Source organism: Myotis yumanensis, unplaced genomic scaffold (assembly GCF_028538775.1).
Source record: "Myotis yumanensis isolate MYYU_CA2020_CCGP unplaced genomic scaffold, mMyoYum1.0.hap1 SCAF_2, whole genome shotgun sequence".
Taxonomy (NCBI): Eukaryota; Metazoa; Chordata; class Mammalia; order Chiroptera; family Vespertilionidae; genus Myotis; species Myotis yumanensis.
Window position 1 is genome coordinate 63,260,167 of NW_027223753.1, and position 23,890 is coordinate 63,284,056.

A 23,890-nucleotide genomic window follows, 5' to 3' on the forward strand; every position below is an offset into this window, starting at 1 on the left:
TATTTCCCAGATGCTACACCCACAGGCTCCCGGGCCCCATTCAGACACACTGGTGCTGCAGACGTGCGGCTCAAAACTATACACCTTGCCATTGGGTTAATTTTAGAAGTCCCTTCTCCCCTCTCGTTTATAGCGACGTATATCTCTCTGCCTTCTCTCTTAATGACTTTTCCATAGGAAGCATTCTCTAACATATTTTGGGGCAAGATTTCATTCCCTGCTTCCTCAAGAGTGCAATAATATTGGAAGCACAGTTTGTGGGTCATTGTGCGAGGTCGGTGAGAAGTCCCCTGGCGTTAATAGTTTGAGTAATACTGTTTTCTCCTTCAGACCACACCATTAAATTGTTTTCATTACCCACAAAGGGATCATTGGTGTCAGCACAAATGAGATGTGAAACAAATTCAAACTGGCTCATTCCAACCTAACAAAATAGTTTATTCCTAATAACTAACAGAACAAGGCAATGACAAAAATGTGCGAAGTCTCTCTGTGATAGACAAGCAAAAAAGTGCAAATGTACTAAATAGATGGGCCCTGATATGCAAGTATGCAGTTTCAACGTGCTGAGAGTTTTGAGGGGCTACCCGGTGGTTTACTTTCCTAGAGACAGGATTTGGAGAGGATTTTCCAAAGGTTTTAAAGAAATGATGGCTTCTGTTCTCTACGAATAGCAGAGATCCCACCTGGGGCCTCTCTATTTCAATGAACTTTCATTTCTAAACGACCATTTTCTTTCTTCTTTCAGTTACTCAAATGTAAAACTCTGAAGCCAGCTGGATGCATCCTTTGCTGCTCCCCTCTTGCCCAATGTGTCTCCACCTCCTGAGGCGTCTATCATTTTAATGTCTTATATTTTTTATTATTTTTAATACATTTTTATTGATTTCAGAGAGGAAGGGAGAGGGAGAGAGAGAAACATCAATGATAAAAGAGAATCATTGATAGGCTGCCTCCAGCACGCCCCCTACTGGGGATGGAGCCCACAACCCGGGCATGTGCCCTGACCAGGAATTGAACCGTGACCTGCTGGTTCATAGGTCAACACTCAACCACAGGGCCACACAGGCTGGGCCATTTTAATGTTTTTAAAATCCATCTTTCTTTCCCGTTCTCACTGTTTTCACAGTAACTCTTGCCCCTCAAGGGTTTCTGCATGGATGAGGATATTCGGAATACCTAAGTAATTTCTTCAAAATAGACACTCGAGGGTTTGACCAGCAGTCCCCTGATTTAGAATCTGGTCTGTGTGTACAGGACGGGAGAGAACTTGTGCACATGCTCAAAATGCTGCCCGGAGGATCTTGACACAAAGCACCACACCACCTCCTGAGACCACATTCCTACAAGTAACCGTCTGGGTCTTTTTCCGCAGCCCTCCACCAAGCCCTTGGAGCCAACAAGAGCCCATCTGTGGTCAGGAGGAACCTGAGGAACCCCAAGCCTCAGTTTAGCCCTGACACTGGTGTCTACTACATCTTCACCCTCTAATTATGTCTCCATGGTAACCTGCTGGATACTCTGGTCTGCTGGGGCTGGGCCTTTCCCAGCTCCTGTCACTCTCTCAGGCACCTGCGGGCCCTTCAGAGGATGTATCCACCCATCCTGATCCCCAGCCTGGCCCAGGTCAGTACCCAGGTTCCCACCATCTGCAGCCAGGCTCCCCTGACCCTGACTTCCTGCTCATCCCAAGGGGGCCTGCGGCTCCTGGTTGTTGGAGGAAGTGGCATCTGTTGTCCTGCCTGGACCCCAACCCTTCTTGGGTGGCCCTTAGGCATTATTCTGGGGCCCATGCTGCTGTGCTGTCCCCCAGGATCCACCCTTTATACTGATGTGCCCATGGCACTCCCCCAGCTCTGCCTGCACCAGCAGGCACGGGCCTTTGTGCACTGCCCAGATCCAGCCAGTTCCTTCCCTGCAGTGTGCCCTCCAGCAGCCCTGGCCCAGCCCGCCAGCCGCCCAGCCTTCCATCTGCTGCAGAGCTCAGACAGGGGCAGCTCGAGGGGACAAGTGCTCCCCATCCGAATGGGGCAGCCCCACATGTACTACGTCCTTAAGCTTCAATGCAGGTCCTGCCATCACTTTGTGGCCCTTTCCTCGTCTGCAGGTGTTAGGGAAGCTCCACCTAAGTAGGCCCCAGATCCCAGGGGCCATTTGTGAGAGGTGAGGGGATGACCTCACACGCCTAGGGAAAGCTCAGAGAGCTTTCTGGGAAACTCGGGAGGAGCCCAGGGTGGTAGAGAATGTACCTCGTCTGGAGATATGAGTGCGGTGAGCTTTACATCTAACCTTTCATGCCCAGCGTGGGAGAAGCTCTCAGCCTACTGCCCCCTGACTGATCAATATAAAGACATGCATCAGTGCTCTAGTAAGTCTTTAAGGGACCTTACGGCCTCTCTTGCAGAACCCTCGGGCCCTAGTCCACTCGCTTTCCCACTGTCCAAGGCTGCCTCTGGCTGGTGAGCCCCATGCCCCCCGCTCGGCTGTGCTCTCTGCACATCGGTGCCTAGTGAAGCCAGTCTCCATATGATCCAGGAAGGCTGCTCTCTCCTGAGGCCCTGCAGCCTCCTGAGGCTGTCCTTAAACCCCCAGGTCCCAGAGCCTAACCCTAAGGGCTTCAGAGGGGCTGCAGGCCCCAGCAAACTCCTCAGTTTAGAGGTTCCATCCTTCTTTGCCAGATCCTAAAGACCACGGCCCGTCCACCCCACCATCAGTGAGGCCCCTCAGGTGGAGCCTGCCATTGAGTTTCCCTATGGGGCAGGCCTAGACCTGATTCCGCCCCCCACCCCCCCCCCGCCCTGCCCCCCGCTCCAGCAGAGAACTCTCCTTGTTACCCCATTCCTGAGCTGAAGGGAATCCAAGAAAGCCTTCCATTTAAGAACTCCCAGACTGTCCCTGTGGGGCCTCAGGCTAGCCACGGTCCCTTCCCAGATGACAGAAGTCCAGGATCCAGCAGGCAGTTCTCGGCATTGTCCCTGGGGACCACATTCAGAGAGGCTCCCGGAGTCCGGTCGGCACGATCCCTCGTTGTACAGAACCCAGCAAAGAAGACCAGGAAGCCTGACGATTCTCCAGGTCCCGCCAGTGCTCCCCTCCCCTAACAGCAAGGAGCCTCAAAGCAGAAACATTTCTCCTCCAAGTTAGAACAAATGGAGAAGAGTCCAGTTACCGCCCCAGAAATGAACACTAACCTCTTCTAGGACCACCTCTATGTCCTTCTGAGGGTCCGTCCCGCGCTACTGAAGAGCCACAGTTTTAGCGTCTAAGCTGCACAGGATTCAGTTTGCACCCAGAACAACTCGGGCTGCTGGCCACCTTGGCGTCCTCATGGTCCCCGGGCCCGGGAAGAGGACACTGACTCCACTCTGAGACCGCGTCCCTAAGTTTGCTGTGTGTCCCGAGACATACAAGGGGCTGTGCAGGTTGCAGGAACTTTGCTTTTCCAGTGTCTGAACCCTCACAAATAAACTCAGTGTCACTCCTCTGGAGCCCGGAGCCTGCAACAGAGCCTCGGGCTAACCATACGGAGCCCAGGAGCCAGGAGCTGGGACACGTCCTGGGAGGAAAACACTGGCCTCCCAAGGCAGGAGCTGGTCAAGTCACACGGAAAGTCCTGCTCTTTCCTACGAGGCCCCTCTGTGGGGTGCTTGAGGTGAGCCCAGCCAGTTTACAGCCAGTCTGGATATAACACTGTATTGCGTGAGCCCCGTCCTGGCCCCGATAAGCAGGCTCAGAACAGACCCAGAGTAGGGACCATTCCCTGACTCCTGGTGAACCCAGTTTGTATGGGCTGCAAGTGGGAGCCCCGGGACTGTCTCAGCTGCACAGCCTCAATCTACCTCCTGCTGGCGCTCATCTGGGGATAAGGAACCTCGCCCTGGAAACAGGCCCCGCCCTGGAGAAGACAAGGAGGCCCTAAGAAAATCCCTCTCAAGGTAGAGGAGCTCAATCCTGAGACAACGCACCCGGCTGGCTCGTATCACCCTGGGGGAGTGAACTGGATGGGACCTAAGTCCCCCAAAGTGCCCTGCATCATGGTAACCTGATCCGGGGCTGGGCAAGGCCGAGGGGGTGCAGTGAGCAGCACAGCCGGCCTCGGTGTGTGTGTGGCCTCTCCGGTCACACAGGGCCCTGCACTTGGCTTAGAGCTCTGCTGTGGCTGTTTTGACAGCCTCAGTAATTTTATCTTTGAACTTGTTTTGTGTAAGTGTGGCCTGATGGCACAACAGAGCCCGGGTGTGAGCAGAGAAGATATGCAGAAGAAAGTAAAGAACTTGTATCTTAGTATCTTTAGTGGCACTTTTTTCCTGCCTTTTTTTTTTTTTTTTCATGAGGCTCAGTCCTGTCAGCAGCCCTGATGGAACCACCTCCCAAGTAACCAGCTAACCTGTGAAAGAGGGATTTAAAAACATAATAATCACCAGGAACTTTCCAGCGATCCCTCAACCTCTAGTCCCCAAAGAAATAAAATAAAATAAAAATCTTTTATGCCTTAGAGTCACTCACCAAGTCAACTCCAGTCCCAGGATTACCTGGTACTTTCTTCAAACTCGCCCCGGATCAAAGAAGTCCATTGGTGAGAACCAGGACATAGGAGTCCTGCATCCCAGGAAGCGAATCATGTTGTGACACTACCGGGTTAGTGAGAAGGGTCCTGAGTGGCCGTGGAAGCAACCCTGTGGTCATGATCAGGACAAGGACAGAGGCTGGGGCAGCTGTGATGTTCCTGCCCCGGGACCCACCCAGTGAATGTGTTTGCTAGTTCACTATGTAAACACTTTTGAGTACTTGCTGTACGCCAGGCACTGTGGAGATGAAGAGACACAGTCCTGTCCCTGACAAGAGATATGAGGGTTTAGTGAATAAATTATAATAAAATGAGCTAAATTTCTGTATGCATATATAGAGGGTGCTACAGAAGCACTGGATAATCAATGCTGCCTGAGGGAGTCAGAAAACATCTCAGGGAAGGATCCTGAAAGATGGATAGGAGTTCCCCATTCATGCTAAGAAAAAACAAGAGGAGCATCAAGCCATCCCTGCACACCTGTCACGGGCAGAATGGTGAGAGCTTGGCATGACGAAAGCATGGGCTGTGTGGGAAGGGAAGTGTTTGGAAAAGAAGGCTGGGAACAGAACTGTGAAAAGGCCTTGAAAACCAGCTAAGGAATCTGGGCTTTATCTCGTATGCAGGAGGAGCCAAGAAAAGATTAGTCAGTGTTAACTGTGCTTTTTCGGAAGATGGTTCAGCTGGTGGTATGGAAGAAGGCCGGGGGCAGGTAACACCAGAGAGGAATGCAGACAGAGACAGTGGTAAGCAACAGAATGGCGAGCCTTTGTCTAAGGGAGGTGGTAGCATCTGAGACACCACTCCAGCAGACTTGTTCAGTAACTGGATGTGTGTGTGTGGGGGGGGGGGGGGGGGGGGAGAAAGAGAGAGAGAGAGAGAGAGAGAGACCTGCCAACCATTCTGTCTTGGAAGACGAGGCAGATGGGACCTGCTCTGCAGAAATCCAATACAACACATGGAGCAGGTGCATAGGGGAAGATGAAGGTTGCAGTGCCTGCAGGACGTCCAGGTGTGTGTGTGCAACAGGCAGTTGGAAACAGAGATCTGGACCTCAAGAGGGAGGCTGAGGATGGGGACGCTGCTCTGGGAGGCACTCACACAGAGGCGCTGGTCCGCACCACAGGGGTGAGTACGACCACCTCCCCAGAGAGCATGGGGAGTCAAAGGAGCAAAGGGCAGCTCAGGGATGGCCAGAGATGGGAGAGACTGGCCAACAGATAGAGAAGGAACAGAAGGGGGAAGAGACCGTCAAACTGTAGCAGGAAGCAGGCAGCTGCGCCACAGGGAAGTCAAGCCAGGTCACTAAATTCGGCAACCAGGAGGGCTCTGCTTCCTCAGCACAGTCTCGGTGGTGGCAGCTTGCCCACCACGGTTTCAGGTATTAACAGGATAATAAAGGGAAGGAGAGAGACAGAGCAGTTAGAAAGGGAAGGGAAGGTCAGGGGCTATAAATATTTGTATATTTTTTAATTATTTTATTATTTATCTATTTGTTTTCAACATCTTTTTTTATTTTAATCCTCACCTGAGAGTAGTTTGCCATTGATTTTTAGAGAAAGTGGAAGAGAGAGGGAAAGATAGAGAGAAATATCGATGTGAGAGAAACATTGATTGGTTACCTCCTACATGCACCCTGGAGCCTTTAATGGAGGTACGTGCCCTTGATCAAAATCAAGCCTAGGACCCTTCAGTCCGAAGGTCAACGCTCTATCCACTGAGCCAAACTGGTTAGGGCAGGGGCTATATTTTTTAATAGTCAAATATACAGGAGAGCAAAGATAGGGATGAGAAAAGGCTCCTGGGGAGGCGGGAAGTAGCTTTACTAGAAAGCTACTTTAGTAAAGGGAGGGACAGGGCCTGTTCAGGCTGGCTAAGCTGGTGAAGGGACATTCATGCCAGATGACTCCGATGTTCTTGGTTAGAAGGAAGCAGGAAGGTGACCTCAGCTGGGAGGTGAGAAAGGGCAAAGTTCAAAGGCTTTAAAGAATCTTAGGCCCGGCTGCCATGGCTCAGTGATTGAGCATCAACCTATGAACCAGGAGGTCCCAGTTCGATTCCCAATCAGGGCACATGCCCGGTTGCAGGCTCAGTCCCCAATGCGGGCTGTGCAGGAGGCAGCCTATCGATGATTCTTGCTCTCTATTGATGTTTCCATCTCTCTCTCCCTCTCCAAAGTCAACAAAAATATTTATTTTTTTAAAAAGGCATCTTAGTTTCCAAGGTGGAGACCTGCTTCAGGGTGGAGACCTGCTCCCTGCTTCCAGGTTTCTGGGACCTTAGTCAGCTGTTTATTCCATCTCTGCCTCCTGCCCGAGTTCCACAAGCTCACACCCACCCACTGTCCTGCTCCCCACAGCTCCTTCTGGGCTTCCTGCTGCTCCCCCTCTCTGTGTAGACTCAGCCTGTTGCTCACACATGTACCTTCCTGCAGTGCCTGCTATGATTGGCCAGCTCTGCCTCTCTCTGGCACTTCAGCCACCTACAACCCACAGAGCCCTGGGCCACTCCCAGCAGTCCCCATCACGATCTCTCTCTCCCCCATCTTTCTAAAACTCTGCTCTGCATCTAAGCAACTCCCACCTTCCCCTCAACCCACCAGTACCCCCAAGATCCTACAGATGCTCTCCACTGCCAGATAAGGCAATTAGCTGTGGGCTGAAGACTGGCCACCGACCTATTGAATTTGGCCTGCATAACGTTTTAACAAAAATTGAATCTATCCAGTTAGTCACATGTGCCACCCTTTTTAGGAAGATGCTTCAGCTGGTCGCACCAAAAGAAAGGAATGTGTTAAGATAATTAACACATCCAACACCTCACGTAGTTAATTCTGTTTATTTTGTTGTTTTGCATCATACCCACCTAAGGCCCAATTCACAAACACAAGATGTCCACCTGCTCTCTGCAGGTGTTTGACAATAAAGTCCACACAATCTTAGGATTCAAGGCCTTCTATTCTCTGACTCCAGAATGCCTCTCAAACCACATTGCATTATGCAAACGCCTTATTCCAGAAGCCAGTCTGCCCTGTCCCTGCTTTGCATTCCTGGCCTTAGGTCTCCCTAGCTACGTGCATGCCTGTCTCCCACCCTGCCCCTCCTATCTGCATGCCCTCTTCTCTGCATTTGTCATACTAAGATCTGGCTCAATCCTGCCTCTTCAAGGAAGCCTCAAAAAATCCACAGCACTTTTTGCCTGGACTCCCCTCACTTTGTGATAGGCAGTGAGACAGACATGAGCAGAGCAAGGACGATGGGCCAGGGTCACCAGGATGGAAAGCCCCAGGTGTCTACCAATGGACAATTGAAGGGTGGGACCCTGACCCCAGGGTGACTTTTCCTCCCCTAGCATATGGCTGATCTTGACGTTTGGACTCCCTGACCTTTTCCTCCCCAGAGATAATATCTGGGCCTCAGTTGTATTTCAGCTCCAGGCCCAGAAAAGCAGCAAAATCAGGCCAGCGACCCCATCCATGGTTGACCTCAGGACCACCTGCCTTGAATAATGACCCCCTTCCTTGGCCAACCAATCAATCCGGGGAGACCACAACCCTGAAAGGACACACCTGGAAAATTGCTGAATATTCTATTGAGCTCTTCCCCTGGGACCTCCCCTAAAATCTCCCCCCTTAATACCCTTGGGATGGAGAACCCAGTAGCCCTCCCCATGGGGAGCATACCTGTGTCTTCCCCTTCCCCTTCCCCTCCCCCTTCCCCTTCCCCTTCCCCTTCCCCTTCCCCTCCCCCTTCCCCTTCCTTCTCTCTCTCCCTGCCCTGGGCATTACCATTGGCTTCCTCACTCCCAAGCTCCAAGGGCCCTCCCTTTACCTCTATAAGTTGTTTCCTAAGCCCATTTATTCTAGGAATTACTTTTTCTACCTCTGCGACGTACCAAATAAATGCTCTCTTGTTTGGGTCTTGGCTCTGACTTCTTTCCCAGCGGGAAGTCAAGTACCAAGGTTGCGGAACCCATTGCCAGTCCGACTCCATGGGCCTAACACCTGGTGCCATCCCCGATGCCTACAACTTGACGCTTGTGTGTATTTCTTTGTTATCTTTTCTTTTTGGTAAGTTGCCTATTTCCTCAGATAAGCCTATAAAAAGGATCCCTTATAAGTTGTAGATACGAAAGGCCACATGGAGCAGATCTGCCTCTGAGTAATCTGTCTCGCACATGAGCCAACCACTGACTCATAGACCTCGGTCGTCTCCGGAGAACCGTAAAACATCAGAGCGAGCACAGATGCAGAGCCTTCGGGGCAGAGGCCGCATCTTCAGTTTGTATACTGCCTAAAACCTGGTAGGTACTCCATAAATGTTTATGATGAATAAGTACAAAAAGCAGAAATCTCTTCTTGTTCTGAAAACATCAAGGCTAAAACAGTCCCACTGGTGGGCAGTAAAGTCTGACTCGATGGAAACAAACAACCCCTGTTGTGTACCACTGTCACGCAGGCGTCCGAGGCCAGGTGCACTGCACCAGGCTAGAAGGGACAGCCACTAGAAGGAGCAGGAACTAGGAAGACCAGAGCTCTGGCCACACACTAGCAATGACTTACAAGGTGACCTTGGGCAAATCTCTCAACAGCTATTGATTCTTCAAGGTAACGGGATCCTTCCTCCTCACACTCTGCATTCATAATAACCATCTGGTGGGGAGGGAGAGCGGGTGGCTGGACCAGAGGGACAACTCTCAGAGCAGGGGGAAGGGCTGGTCACCTGTGGTGTCCCCAACCAATACTACGGGTTCGCCTGCCCTTTCTCCCAGCTTCTCTGTAGATCCCTGGGTCTGTGACAGGCTGGGATTCCAGTAAACACCCTTTACGCCCTATTCCCACCCAACCTGTGTGCTTTAGCTACACACTAGATGCACAGTCCCCAGTGGACATTTTCTAAGTACAAACAATATTAGCACGGATTTGATAAAATTCTACCAAGGGGTCAGTACACACCAGGCTATTCCGGGTGTTAGCCTGGAGGTGTGACAGGTAATAATCCCATTCTCCTTTTGGCAGAAATGGAGGTTCTAGGAGAAGGCATTCCCTTAAGCCTCCCAGGAGCCTGGGTGTTGGCAGCAGGGTTGGTCGTCGCTGGGTAATGGAACTTCTCTGCTAAGTGACAAGGCAGAGAAAGACAAACACTGTATGCTATCTCTTATATGTGGAGTTCAAAGCAAAGAAAGAAGCCAATTTCAAAGAAATGGAATGAAGACCCCTGTAGGAGCTTGAGGATACTGATAGGTTGAGAGGAAGGTGGGAGTTGCTAAATGCAGAGTAGAGTGGTGGTGGTCAGGGTTGCGGGGAGGGGAAATGGGAGATGTAGGTCAAGGGGCACAACATTTCAGTTATAAATTCTGAGGATCTAATGTAGGACATGATGAGCATGGTTAATAATACGGTACTGTTTACCTGCAAGTTGCTGAGAGTACATAGTAAGTATTCTCACCCCAAAAGCAACAACAAAATAAACAGAATTAACTATAGTAGATGATGGATGTTTAATTGTCTTAATCTTGGTAATCATTCCACAATGTACATGTATATCAAATCATCATGCTGTACACTTTAAATATATACAATTATACCTATCAATTATTTTTTTTCAGGGGGAGAATGAATTTGAGAAGTGTTTCTTTACCCTGCACCCAGGCAATATTCAATCATTGTTTGTCCCAGCTGAAGAGGAGCGTTTCAAGTTTCTAAAAAGAAGAAAAGCTAGAAAGAACGTTCTGGAGGAGGACATGTGATTGGAGTGGACCGAGAGGAGCAGGACTGAAGGGGCGTGTGGAGGAAATGGAAGGAAGAAAGCAGAGCAGTGATTACGCTGGAAACAAGGATGGCGATTTGGAAAAATGACTTCTGCACCGGGAGTGACTCACAGGGAGGCATCTGCAACCGCGAAGCAGGAAAAAGAACCAACAGCCAAGCATGAGATAAAGGGCCACAGGCAGCAGATGAGAGGCTGGGACAGAACTACACCCGTGGGGGTGGGAGTTGTCAACAAGTGGAGACAATCTGAAAAGGTGGGATGTGGTGGCGGGCAACAGTGGGTTTTGTTTTTTTTTTAATTTGAAGCTGTCTTCCCTCTAACAGCAGACACTGAGGTTTCTCAATCACCACCCTCCCCCTCAGAATGGAGGGGTCTGTCAAGCAGAATCGCAAGGAGCAGCAATTGGGAGGAGGTTATGTTTGCACTCTCTCATTCACAGTTTGCCCTGGAATAAATGCCTCTCTCCCTCAAGGCCCTCGTCCCCGCTGCTATGTCCGGAAGCACACAAAGGTGATCCTTGATTTGCTGTTTCAAGACAAAAGTATGAACACCCTGGACTCAGTGTACTCAGGATTGGTGCCTGGGCGGCTTGACTGTGAAAAGAATGAGGCATTCTGACATGACTGCACAGCAACAAGACAGCTCCTGTGTGCCAACAAGCTGATCGCCTCACTCAGCACTTCTTAAGGCAAAGCTTTCACTTTTTTTTTTTTTTTTTTAACAGATATCTGATTGCTAAGGCATGCAAGGCAGCAAACACTGAGAGCAGGCTTCTGTGATACGGAAGCCACTGTAAGTCCACAAAGGCTGAAAGCAAATGTTCAGAATTCCCAGGGGCTCTGGTTAGCGTCTTTTGACTCCTGGTTTCTGCATGTGTGTGCACGTGTGCATGTGTGGGTGCATGTGTGGGTGCCCCCCTTTTTTTAAATGGAGCAAGGACAGTTCATTGATGAAGTTCAGAAACAGAAACTTAAGTATAAAAGGTCTGGGTTCTGGACCCCATTCTGTTCTGACAAAGGTTAAATTTCCAATCCTAGTAGGGATGGTAATAGTACCTAACGAGGCACCCTGCTAGGAGGCATCAGTAAGATGAGGACAGTGTCTTATGAGGACTGTCGTGTCGATCTACACACAGGTGTTAGTGCTGTGTTATGAGATTTTTATTAAGCTAACACTTGATTGTCAGGGTCTCGCTTATAATTTTTCATTCATAAATGTTGCAAAAGTGGAATCTTTAACAGAATTTCACTGGGGGTAGGGGTGGTGGTGACCACATGTTGGCCCTGGTCCCCTGGAACCAAGCTGGTGCCATTCGCCAGCTGTCTGGTAGCCTCTGCAAAGCACACCCAGTTAGCTTTCTCCAGGCTACTTGTCCACTTTACAAAACCTGCCACCATGATGGCGCCACCAGGAGGTCTCTAGTCCCCATCCCTACAGTGCCTGTGACATTACCTGGGGGAAAGGACACGCTGCTTGAATCCTGGGCAAGGCTCTTCAGGGTCAAACGAAGGCCTAAGAGTAGCTTCCTTTCCTTAGCACTTACTGCTTATTATGTGAGTGGCTTAGTACTTACTGTGTGCCAAGCACCACACTAGGTACTTTGTGCTTATTATCTCACTGTACCCTCAAAACCTGGCCATGCCAGAGGTACTGCTGTCATCCCCATCTAACGGAGGGGGAAGCGGGCAGGCACATTGTTCAGCGTCACACAACCTGGAAGTGGCAAGGCCAGAATTTAAACCTGGTTCCCACCCTACTCCAGGGCCCCTCCCCTCGACATTTACTTCAATGAACATACGGTTTGAAGACTAGAGCTGTCCGTCCTGGGATATAATGTCATGACCGTTACTACCATGCTGTAACATCTCTGAAACCAATCAAGAGTGAGCTAAACCTTGAGCAATCAAGTGACTCTACAGAAATAACCTTAACTAAGAATCAAGGGACATACAGGCTCTACACCTCATTACCTGGCTCAATGCTGCTCCAGCCCCGTCACTTACAAGAGGCTGCTAACTAACCTTGAAGAGTGGGGTCCTGGGGCCAATCTGCTGGGACTCCAATCTCTGCTTTCTTCTAATCTTGGGCAAGACACCGAACCCCTCTGGGCCTCAGTTTCCTCATCTGGTAATAATAACAGAACCTTCCTCCTTGGGCTGTCATGAAGATGAAATGAAATAGAACATGTAAAATGCTCAGAGCCACATAGAGCCCACAATGAGTATTACCGATAATTATTTGTACCAGTCAGAGTCTACGGGCAAGATGCTTTATACCTGAGTTTCCCCGTCTATAAAACAGATCGGCAGAGTTGCTATGAGAATTAAGTGAGATAAAATCCTGAAAGCATGTCACATGCAGACCTCCTTGAGGTAGGCATTCAGAAATGTTCATTTGTTTTCCTCTTCCCCGTGTAGCACTCTCATGTGGTCTTCTGAGACCTGTCTCCCATGTTATAAAGTGAGAAGCCCCCTCACTCCCCAGCCCAGTGACCTCACAGGCAGGTCATGTCAGAGCCAGAGCGAACCAACGGCCCGGCTGCATGTGAGGAAACCTGGGTCCTACTTATAGTTCCAGCTTTTGAAAAGCCACATACCCCCCCCTAAACCTCGACTTCCTTATTTATTATAATCTCAGCAAGCGTGTTACAGACAGCGCGCTGCATGTTAGAGATGCAAAGATAAGGTACAGTTCCTGACTTCAAAGAACACACATTCTAGTTAAAAATAAAGGCAGGTAAACAATGAAGTGCATTGATTACGGTATAGACAACACACAGGTGGCCCGAAGTCCGAAGGAGGGAGCCATCAGATTTACCGAGGCAGGGCAAGGAAAGATTCAGAGAAGACAGGCCCTGGAGCTGAGTCTTACAGATGAATGGGAGTTTCCCAGGCAGAACCAGAGGAGAGGTATTCCAGCAAGTGCAAAGGCTTAGGGATGCAAAACGAGGAACTGTAAATAATTAATTACGGCTGAGTACAGGGTGCATCTAGGGGAGTGGCAGCAAGACAGGATAACATCATCCCCACTTCCCTTGCAGGATTTCTGTGAGACTTGATGAGAACAATGCCTTAAAACACTGAAAGGGACACCATGTTACAGAAATGTCATGTATGATTGTTAGGAGTGCTCTAGCAAGGCTCCTTATCATACTAATTTCCCAGCATGAGAACTCCGAATATTATTTCTTCTGTTACCACCACCTTACCTCCTTCTTCTCTCCCCTGAGAGAAGGCAAACAGGAGTGAGTATTGATCTAAGTGGAGAGGTGGGAGGGAGGAATGAGAAGAAAAGCGTCTAGCTCTGTCTTTCAATTACCACAGATCTTTTGAAAGCCCCTTACCTGTAATGTTTCTCATATTATAAAAGAGTTCAGTTCTTTATTGGCCAAAAAAGAAACCTTGACCCTAAAACCTTGACTTTTTAGACGTTCTTGACTATAACGCATAGTAAGAAATACATTTTATACCAAATCCATCTCACACACACACACACACACACACACACACACACACACACATTGTAAAACAGTGTCAGTTACAATCTCCAAACTGATTTCATTACTTGACAGTGGTTCACAACCTACAGTTTGAAAAACACCACCCTAAGAGACAGGAAGGTTCATGGAAGATTTCAAAATGTAATTCACGAATCCCTTCAACTTTTCTTTTGCATTTCAAGCCATTGCAAAATAGAAGCAAGTCCAGCCCATTTTCTGGGAAACAAATCACCCGTTTGCTCAGTTCACTTGGTGCTGTGCTGATGGTACACGAGAGCTTTCCACGGGGGATTCCTTGTGTGTTTGGTTGCTACAGATGATTAGCATGTTGACAAGCAGAATTCCAAAACACAGGACTCTCTCTTGGGCAGGGCCTTGGTGCCCTGTGGAAAGTAAGATCCTATGTCCCCAATGCCTTTGCGATGAGAACATTCAATAAACAACTTCTTTCATGTAAAGGGCCCATCACACTTCATAACCCACAAGTGAGCAAGCATTCTGCCTCAGGGCTGCTGAAATGGGAACACGATGACTAGATGCCTTTCCAATCATGCACAGGTTTAAAATTCACAGCACCATCCTCACGCTTGCACCTCCCTCAATGAGGAAAGAATCTGCTCCCTATCCAGCTCTGCATGCCTTTGTGTCCAACCAGAATCCTAAAGCTGGAGAGAAACACACAAGTCTTCTGGTCTACCTCTCTCCTTCCAAAAGGATGGCCAACTAAACTTTCCCAGCTCACAGCTGAACTATTTCCCCTTGTACCACAACATGCATCTGTGCTCCTAAGGGCTTTCCTTGTGGTACTGCAAAAGCTTTAGATGTTGCTACCCGTCACACTTTTGATTATACTGTTTCTCCTACTTAGAATGTTTTTCCTTCCTGCCCATACAAACTCCATTTATTTTTCCAGATCACATCCCAAGCACTCTAAGAAGTCTCCCCAAATTCTATAGGCCTGTCCATCCCTTCCCCCTTCTCTGAAATGAGATTCAGCTCACTGAATTCATGCAACCTTTTGCCTCTTAGGTGCTGTTTAACAAACAGTTAATAGGCATTGATTGACTTTCTAATACTTAAAAGGTGTGTTTATAAGAAAATTTAATCTTAAATTAACCTTTCTTACAATATACATAGCAAGGAGTAAATAGAAAGGTTTAGTATTTTACTATGAAGCTATTTAAATCAGGTAATCATTATAGAAAGAAGCATTAAGTTATTAATTTCCATATACTCAGCATAAGTGACAACCATAATGGTAAATGCCAGCACTGTTGATTTTTCTGATATACTATCACATGGGAGACACTTGTCTCAGGCAACTGAATTTTTTCAGGTATCAGACAGAGCAACTGAGCAGCTTCCTCCCTGAGCGGACGCTATGGTAGATGCTCTCACGGAAGAAGACTCTGTGCTTGATACACAATCAATCCACAGAACTCTGCATCAGCTTTGGTGACCTTTGGTTATAATAGGATCATTGAATTTTATAACATTGAAAGAACTTAAAGATTATCTGTTCCACCTCAGATGAGAAAATTTAACCAAAAAAGGTGAGCTAACGTGCTTCAGATCACCTTTGTAGAAAATGACAGAGTTGGGGTTCAAACCCCAAACAAATCTTCTGTTACCCAAAGAAACCAGCTCAAAACCTCAGACCACCTAGCTCTTCAGTTTCACTTCCCTGGTCCCCAGACTTCCTGTCTTCCAGCAGATCCCTCAGTCTCACCACTGAAGAACTTCCCCAAGTCAGCACCAAACTGTCTTCCTCTCATCAACCAATTCCCTGATGTTGTGCCATCTCAATGTCACGACTTCTCTTATCCCGCTGGGCAATTTCACTGTTTATTCCAGTGCTTCCTTTATCCAATACCGCACCTACCAAAACCACACGGCTGCTTTATTTTAAACTCTTCCTTATGGTCCAGACAAAGTTACCTACGAAACCAAACCTCGTGACCATGACCACATCACAAAGAGTCCTACTCTCTCCACGTAGGCTTATAGAAGTTTCTTCTATCTCATGCTGCACGTGAATATCATATACTGAAAAAGTTAAGTTTTCTCCTTAATCGGGCAGGTAATTGCTCAAGACACATAGCCAAGCAAACGATTATGTTTGTAAGTGAAGCAGGGAAAGCAGCAGAGTCCATTCACACTGCCAGTAAATAACAAACTTTACTCTTTACCAAAAATATCCTCTCTCGCTCAAGAGCGGAACCATTGATGAACCGACCCCTTCTTTTCTTTTTCTTGTCTATGTTCTTGTGAAGGCACTCAAAGAAGGAGGAGGTGGTCAAAGCGGAAGACAGGACAAAGATGAGAGAGGTAAAAAGTCCAAACAGCCAAAAGTAGTTGCAGAGTGTGTGCTAAACATGTGGACTCCAAAGGCCACCTGGCCAGTCTTGGTTCCACTAGTAACAGCCAAATGGCCCTGGGCATACTGCTTGAACTCTCTGCTTAGTTTCCTCATCTGGAAAATGGGGTAATGGTAGTACCTACCTCATGAGGTTGCCATGAGCATTCAGTTCATACATGTAAAATACTTAGGACAATGTTTGACACGTATGAAACACTACATAAATATTAGTTAACTAAGCCCTACCCGGTTTGGCTCAGTGGATAGAGTGTCGGCCCATGGACTGAAGGGTCCCAGGTTCGAATCCAGTCAAAGGCACATACCTTGAGTGCAGGTTCCCCGGCCTGGTCAGGGTGCATGCCGGAGGCAACCAACTGATGTCTCTCTCTCACATCAATGTTTCTCTCTGTCTCTCCCTCTCCTTTCCACTCTCTCTAAAAATCAATGGAAAAATATCCTTGGGTGAGGATTAACAAAAGTAATAATAAATATACCAATAAATAAATACTAGTTAACAAAAATAAATCCTGAGTTGGAAATTATTTTAACAATCACGTTGTGTGTCTGCTGATCTGTAAATCTTACTAGCAGTTTTAGGACATAGAGACATGATGATGGTTTCCACACCACACTGCAGACACCCTGTTTCCTCTAATGTGGATGGTTTCCTGAGAACTCATTTTTTAATTCCTTTACATTGGGACTTGACCGTACTCCTGGGTCTCTCACTAACAGTCCCCCTTGCTGCAGCCATGGTGAGGAAAGGCCTCCAAACTTCAAATACAAGGCCTGGGAAACCACAAAGGTGTCTGCCCACACATCCCAAATTCTACCTGTAACCCAGGACTGGAATTGGGGGACAACAGCCATCTGCCATAGAAAAAACAAAATGAAGGGAACATTCTTTGCACTGAATGTGACTTCATGGTACAGGGCTCACAGGTCAAAGCAAACTTCTCAGAAGTTGTCCTAAATCCTCCCCTCCATTTCCTTCTTCATTTTGCTCTGATCAGGCTCGTGGCTACAATAATTCAGTCTTCTCACGGTCACTATAATACAACCGCTTTGCTAAACCCCGTAAGCTCATCAGACTCCATGTCTCAGGAGGACTCCACTGCGGATACTGCCTATCCTCCAGGGCTTCCTGCTCTTAGCTTCTGGGCCACCAGATTCTCCCGGGATTTCTGGCTACTCCTCTGGGGCTCCTTCGCTGGCTGTCCCCTGCCTCCCCTCCTCCTCACATTGGAGTGTCCTGAGGCTCATTCCTGGGTCCTCTTCTCATCTCCATCCAGTCTTGTGGTTTAAAATAGCATTTCTTTCCTCAGTGACTCTCAAATATAGATCTCCAGCCCATGCCTAATCCTGAACTCCCGATTCATACATCCCACTGCCTACTCAGTGACTCCACTGAGATGTCTAACAGATCCTTAACTTCGTTTGTCCAAAACCAAACTCCTGACTTTGCCCCCAGTCTCCTCCTCTTCTGTCTTCCCCACCTCAGTAAATAACACTCCCCACCTTCCCCTCCTCTTCTCACTTCCTTCATCCCTTACCAGTCAGCAAATCCTATCAACTCTATCTTTAGAAACATCCAGAATCTGACCAGACCTCATCACCTCCAATCTGCCCTCTGGTCCCCAGCACTATCATCCCTCCTGAGTACTAAAGCACCCTCGTAAGACATTCTCTTGCTTTTGCCCTGGCCCCACTGTAGCATTTTCTCAAAACAGCAGCCAGAGAGAGGCCATTAAAACCTAAGTAGGATCATGGCATAGTCCTAAATAATCTGAGTTGCCCCATCCTACCCTCAGGCCTCTGACCTAATCTCCTCCTACTCTCCCCAGTTCACGCCACTCCAGCCACGCTGGCCTCCTTCTGTTCAGGCCCCTGTGCTTATTGCATCTTCTGCTTAGAACGCCCTTCCCCATCCATGAGCTTGGCTCCCTCAACACCTTCACGTCCCTGCTCAAAAGTCATCCTCTAGATCAGTGGTTCTCAACCTTCCTAATGCCGCGACCCTTTCATACAGTTCCTCATGTTGTGGTGACCCCTCAAACCACAAAATTATTTTCGTTGCTACTTCATAACTGTAATTTTGCTACTGTTATGAATCGTCATGTAAATATCTGATATGCAGGATGTATTTTCATTGTTACAAATTGAACATAATTAAAACATAGTGATTAATCACAAAAACAATATGTAATTATATATGTGTTTTCCGATGGTCTTAGGCGACCCCTGTGAAAGGGTCGTTTGACCCCCAAAGGGGTCGCGACCCACAGGTTGAGAACCGCTGCTCTAGAGAAGCTGGTCCTCACAGTGCTTTTTGAAATTGCAAACTACACCTGCTTAGCACTCCCCGTCTCCCTCCCCTGCTTTAATTTTCCCAATAAGATTCATCAACCTCTTATTTTATAAATGTTATTTTAAAATTGTTATAAAATTATTTTATTTCTCCCTATCAGAATACTCATTTTTGTCTTCCCCTACTAGTGTATAAGCTGGAGGCAGGTGGAGATTTATATCTGTTCTTGTTCACTGCTGCATTCCTACTACCTAGTAAGTGCCTTATATACAGTAGATACTCAATAAATATGTGCTGAATGAATGGGAAGAATGATTCCCCGGGCTCCTCTTACCTAAGACAGTCATCACTGTCTTCATTAGCTTCATGGGGGTCCTCCGGCGGCTGATGGAGCCACTGGTATGTGGGGACAAGACGTTGGTTTTCCTCTTGACGTACATGTAGATCCGCAGGTACACCACGACCATGATGAAGAAGGCCACGAGGTTGGACACAGTCCAGAAAATGAGGTAACTCCTGCTGTAAATGGGGGCCAGGGAAGAGCAGGTAGAGATGTCACAGAGGCAATTCCAGCCCAGTGTGGGGACCGCCCCCATAAAGATGGCAATGGCCCAGACAAACAAAATGAGCAACGTCACCCTCTTTTTGGTCAGGTTGCTGTGGACCCGCATCCTCATGATTGACATGTGCCTCTCCACGGCAATCACCAGCAAATTGGTCAGGGAGGCAGTCAAGCTAGTGTCCAGAAGCCCCTGGCGGAGAAGCCAGCGGTTGACGGTCAAAGTTCTTGACACGGGGCCAGTGTGGAACATCAGGAATACATAGGCAATTCCAGCAAAGAAATCTGCAGCAGCCAGGTTAGCCAACAGGTAGTAGAAGGGGAAATGAAACTTTCTGTTTTTAATCACCGCTGCGATGACCAGAGAATTAGAAAAGAAAATAAACAGGCAGAAAAATGTGCCAACACATAGAAGGATCACAAGCTTCGTTCCTGTCCAGTCATCGGAGGTGTCGGTGTCGGTGTTGCTTCTGTTATAAAAAAAGTCCATCTGCTTATCATAGTGACACTCATTCATTGTGGAGAAGAACTGAACATCCTAGAAAGAAATTTAAAGAAGAAACAAATATCACTCTTTGCAAAATCAATCAATAAACCACCCCTTGCCCCTTGTCTGGCCAGCTCCTCTCAATCCTTCCAATCTCAGTAAATGTCCCTTGCTCCAGACCCTAACCCTGACCTCCTATCAAAGTGTTAATCTTGCATGGGTCATTGTTGTCTGTTTCCCAGGTGAGGTGCAAGCTCAGTGAAGGAGTGGAAATGTCACCATTATAACCCCAGAACTTATATTCCCTGGCTGCCTCAAGACAGGTCTCTGCTGAATGCTGGCTGAATAGATCAATGAATAAATGATCATGGAGGCAGCAGTAAGTCAAATATTCTGAGCCCTGCAATATCCACTCTGTCCTGGCAATGATTGCAGTACAGCATATTAATGCTTTCTCCTGGCAGTTTCCAGCTCATTTCTTATTTATGGGTTCTGTTCATTAATCAAAGGCAGGTTGGCAATGGCAGGCACATTCTTGCCAAGATAACGGGTGTTGAGTTACTTTTCACATGACCAAGTGGCTTCCCCAAGAGTTCAATTTTCCACCACTCTGATTCCACTCCTGATCTTGCTTTTGCCATCTCTTGGTTTCAAGTACAATGACAACACTCACTTGACAAGCATGTGGTACAGGCTAGAGACTGGTCTCAATACTCCTTCCTTACCTTGTTGTTTACTTCTTTCATATTCTCCTAGTCCAAATTGTACCAATGCGAATTTGTTTACTGGATTTTCCAACTCAATCGCTTTGAGTCAGTTTCCTTCCCTGGGCTCTCTTCAACACTGTAGGTGGTGGGAGGGCAGGCCTTCATGGGCAAGACTGAGATCTGGAGTTTGGACAGAAGTCCAAGGATGTGAGAACATAACTGCCAAGCAAGGGCAAATCCTCAGGACATGCGTCTGAAAGTAGACCCCAAATTGGGGTATTAGGCAGATAGGGAAGATACTAATCTCAGCTCCAAGATCTCTTGGACCCCAAAAGTGAGGGCTTTTGGCCAAGAAGGGTCTGGGCACAGGCTCTAAGATTGATTGCCCATCCTCCTATCCACGGTGGGAAGACCGGATGTTCTGTCTCACAAGGGTCTGGGTATAGCCATGTAAGTTTCTATCAAAGAAGACCGGGGTTGAAGGTCAGGAAATCTAGCGTCTGAAGAGAATAACCATGGGCTCCCTCACAAAGAATGGGGCTGCAATGTATTTGCGGGAGATCCAGGAGGCTCAGGCCCTGAGCAGTTCACTGCTGGAAATGAAGTGGCTCTAACAGGAAAAGCTTAATGGAAATGCCCAGCTTTTAAGGATCTTATAAATTCTGTAATCCCATACCACATACAGAATCAGGACAAGCATATCAGATATCAGTTTACAATACTACAAAACAGAAATGTATCTTAGGCAGTCTTCTTTTTATTTACATTTTAATGACATATGATACCTTTAAATGAATTGGACACATGCCTCTCTGCCATAGCAAATGGAAGGTAAGAATATGACTTTATATGCTTAAAATAAATAAACTGAGAGTGGTCTCAAGAGACAAATAGTTCTAGTGCCTTTCCATTACAAGGAAGGGGACTCAATTTTAACAATGACAAAACAAAAATTACTCTCTTTCGCAGGATTCACCAGTATTTAATTGTCAATATCAGATAACTCCATACAACAGGCCAATATATCTACATTTTATTGTGATAATTTTCTAAAATTAAAAGTATAGATATATTTGATCATTTTAATAGCTTCCTAATATTCAGTTTATGAATACACCACACTTTATTTAACTGATCCCTAAATGCTGGACACTTAGGTTGTTTCTAATATGTTGCTTTCATAAGCAAGGTTACATTCTTGTGCATTAATCTTTACATACTTGGCCAATTATTTCCTTAAGATTAATCCATAGATTTCAAGTTGAAGTAATTTACATAGATTTATTTAAAGGTTTCTGATACATATTGTCAAACTGTCCTTGAGACAGATTGTGTTTCTAATTCTACTAGCAGCATATAAGAGTTGAGTAGACGATACTAATCTATAAAATTAAATATCCAAGGAGAAAATTCAGCTTTCAACGATGTTGAAAGTATATAGAAATTCAAGACAAACAATAAAAAACACACATGAGAAGTTTTAATGATGCAATTAATATGTGTCCTTTCACTAATAAAAAATAATATATTTTATTTTGCTCTATGTTCTAAATACCTAAGAGAAACACATTTCTAATTTTAAATTATATCTTTGAGTAATTCATCAGCAACGTCAAGATTAATATGTCAGGAAGATGTTGGAAATATAATACTACCAAAAAAAAAAAAACCAATAAAACAACACACAACACTTTAAGGTTTCCCAATTTCCTTCCGAAGGAGTCTTAATATTTTAGTTTGGGTTCATAAATTTGGTTGCATTTGTAATTATATGATGTCTTAAAACCTCAATGATTTTTACTTCAAAAATCTTCAAATTCAACTTTCCTCCATAAAAGCTGAAATGGCACATTCTTAGACATATTTTAACAAAAACTGTCCTGAGACTGAGAAGTAGTTTTATCTTACAAAGTAGAGAAACCGTGATTAGCCAGAACTTCCGCCAAGCAGCTCCCTATCTCTCAGCCTTGAATTCTACTTTTGGGTGAAACATATATAGGGAATTGGTTAAAAATATTCCAGAGGATAGAATATTGTGCAGCCATTAAAAAATCATATTTACCATGAAGTAGTGGTAATATGAGAAAAAAATATGCCATTATTTTAATTACAAATAATTATATATTAGGTATATGTATACATATATTTATATACATATATACATACATAAATATGTGTGGTGTCTTGACTATTTTTTTAAAGATGCAGAAAAAATATAAGAAAAAGTCTTGAAGTGTAATAATAAGAATGGTGGAATTGAGGGTCATTAAAAAATTCTTTACAAATTTTTCTGTTCCACATTTTCTGTAAAAAAATAGGCTTTTAAATGCTACTTTAAAAGTTCTGTCTGAGAAGCACACATTCTACTTAATGCATTCTACCTTTCTTGACAACCACAGTCTGAAACATCAAAATTAATGTTCAAAAGAAAAGCCTCAAGGATTCACCTATGTTCATTATTACTACATTTATCAGCAAAGCACACTTTAGAGTTTTTCAGTGATAATGAAAATAAAATGTTTTTCTACTTAAAGCTTCATGTAGCCATAAAGCCTTATGTGCTGATAACTAACCAAATCAGGACATCATTTCCCCCAACTCTCCTATAAAACATTTCCTAATGCAATCATCCCAGAGCTCCAAAACTGAATAACTGGAAGTTTTGTAAATTAGTAAATACTTTTGATTTTTTTCTCCTCTGCCATATGCTGCCAAACTTGTTGACCATCCCCAGTACATATCAACTACAGATCATCATATTTCTTAGCTGGAAATTACCAAAAACTTTGGTGAACTTACAACAAATGATCGGATTTATCATCTCTTGACCCCTCTCAGACCTTAAGATATGATTCTGTGATCCTTGCCTAAATACCCACTTCACAGAAATACCTTCTCTGACCAATCCAAAGTAACTCCACACTGAAGCTATAGAACCCCTAGAAGAAAACATAGGCAGCAAACTCTTTGGCATTTCTCTTAGTAATATCTGTTTGGATGTGTCTCCTCAGGCAAGGTCAATAAAACAAAAATTAAATAAATGGGACTACATCTAACTAAAAAGGTTTTGTACAGCAAAGGAAACCATAAACAAAATGAAAAGACAACCTATAAAATGACAGAAGATATTCACAAATGTTATCTGTAATAATAAAAGCATAATATGCTAATTAGACCAGACTTCCTTCCAGACGACCTTCCGGACGAAGCCAGGGCTGCGAGGGAAGCTGGGTCCCAGGTGCCAGAGGGAAGCTGGTGCTGGCAGCTGGAAGAAGGAAGGCCTACTCTTGTACGAATTTCCTGCATCAGGCCTCTAGTATATCTAATAAGGGGTTATAACCAAAATATATACAGAACTCATACAACTTAACACCAAAAGACCCAAACAATTCAAATAAAAATTTGGGCAGAGGACCTGAATAGACATTTCAGACGGCCAACAGACATATGAAAAGATGTTCAACATCACTAATCATCAGGTAAATTAAAACCACAATGATATATCACCTCACATCTGTCAGAATGGCTATCATGGATACATCAACAAATAAAAAGTGCTGGTGAGAATGGAGAAAAGAGAACCCTCACACTGTTGGTGAGGTTATAAATTGGTATGACCACTATAGAAAACAG

At 46.0% G+C, this 23,890-nt stretch overlaps 1 protein-coding gene across 2 annotated transcripts in view; it reads right to left on the minus strand.

Moving 5' to 3' along the window:
* The window catches only part of LPAR3 (lysophosphatidic acid receptor 3), an 85,948-nt gene that overhangs the window by 41,714 nt on the left and 20,344 nt on the right, over positions 1–23,890 (minus strand). For both annotated transcript variants that reach the window (XM_070403395.1, XM_070403394.1), the window contains exon 2: positions 18,839–19,601. In XM_070403395.1, the coding sequence (XP_070259496.1) occupies positions 18,839–19,580 (742 nt within the window). In that variant the 5' untranslated portion in view covers positions 19,581–19,601. The remainder of the gene's footprint in view (positions 1–18,838; positions 19,602–23,890) is intronic.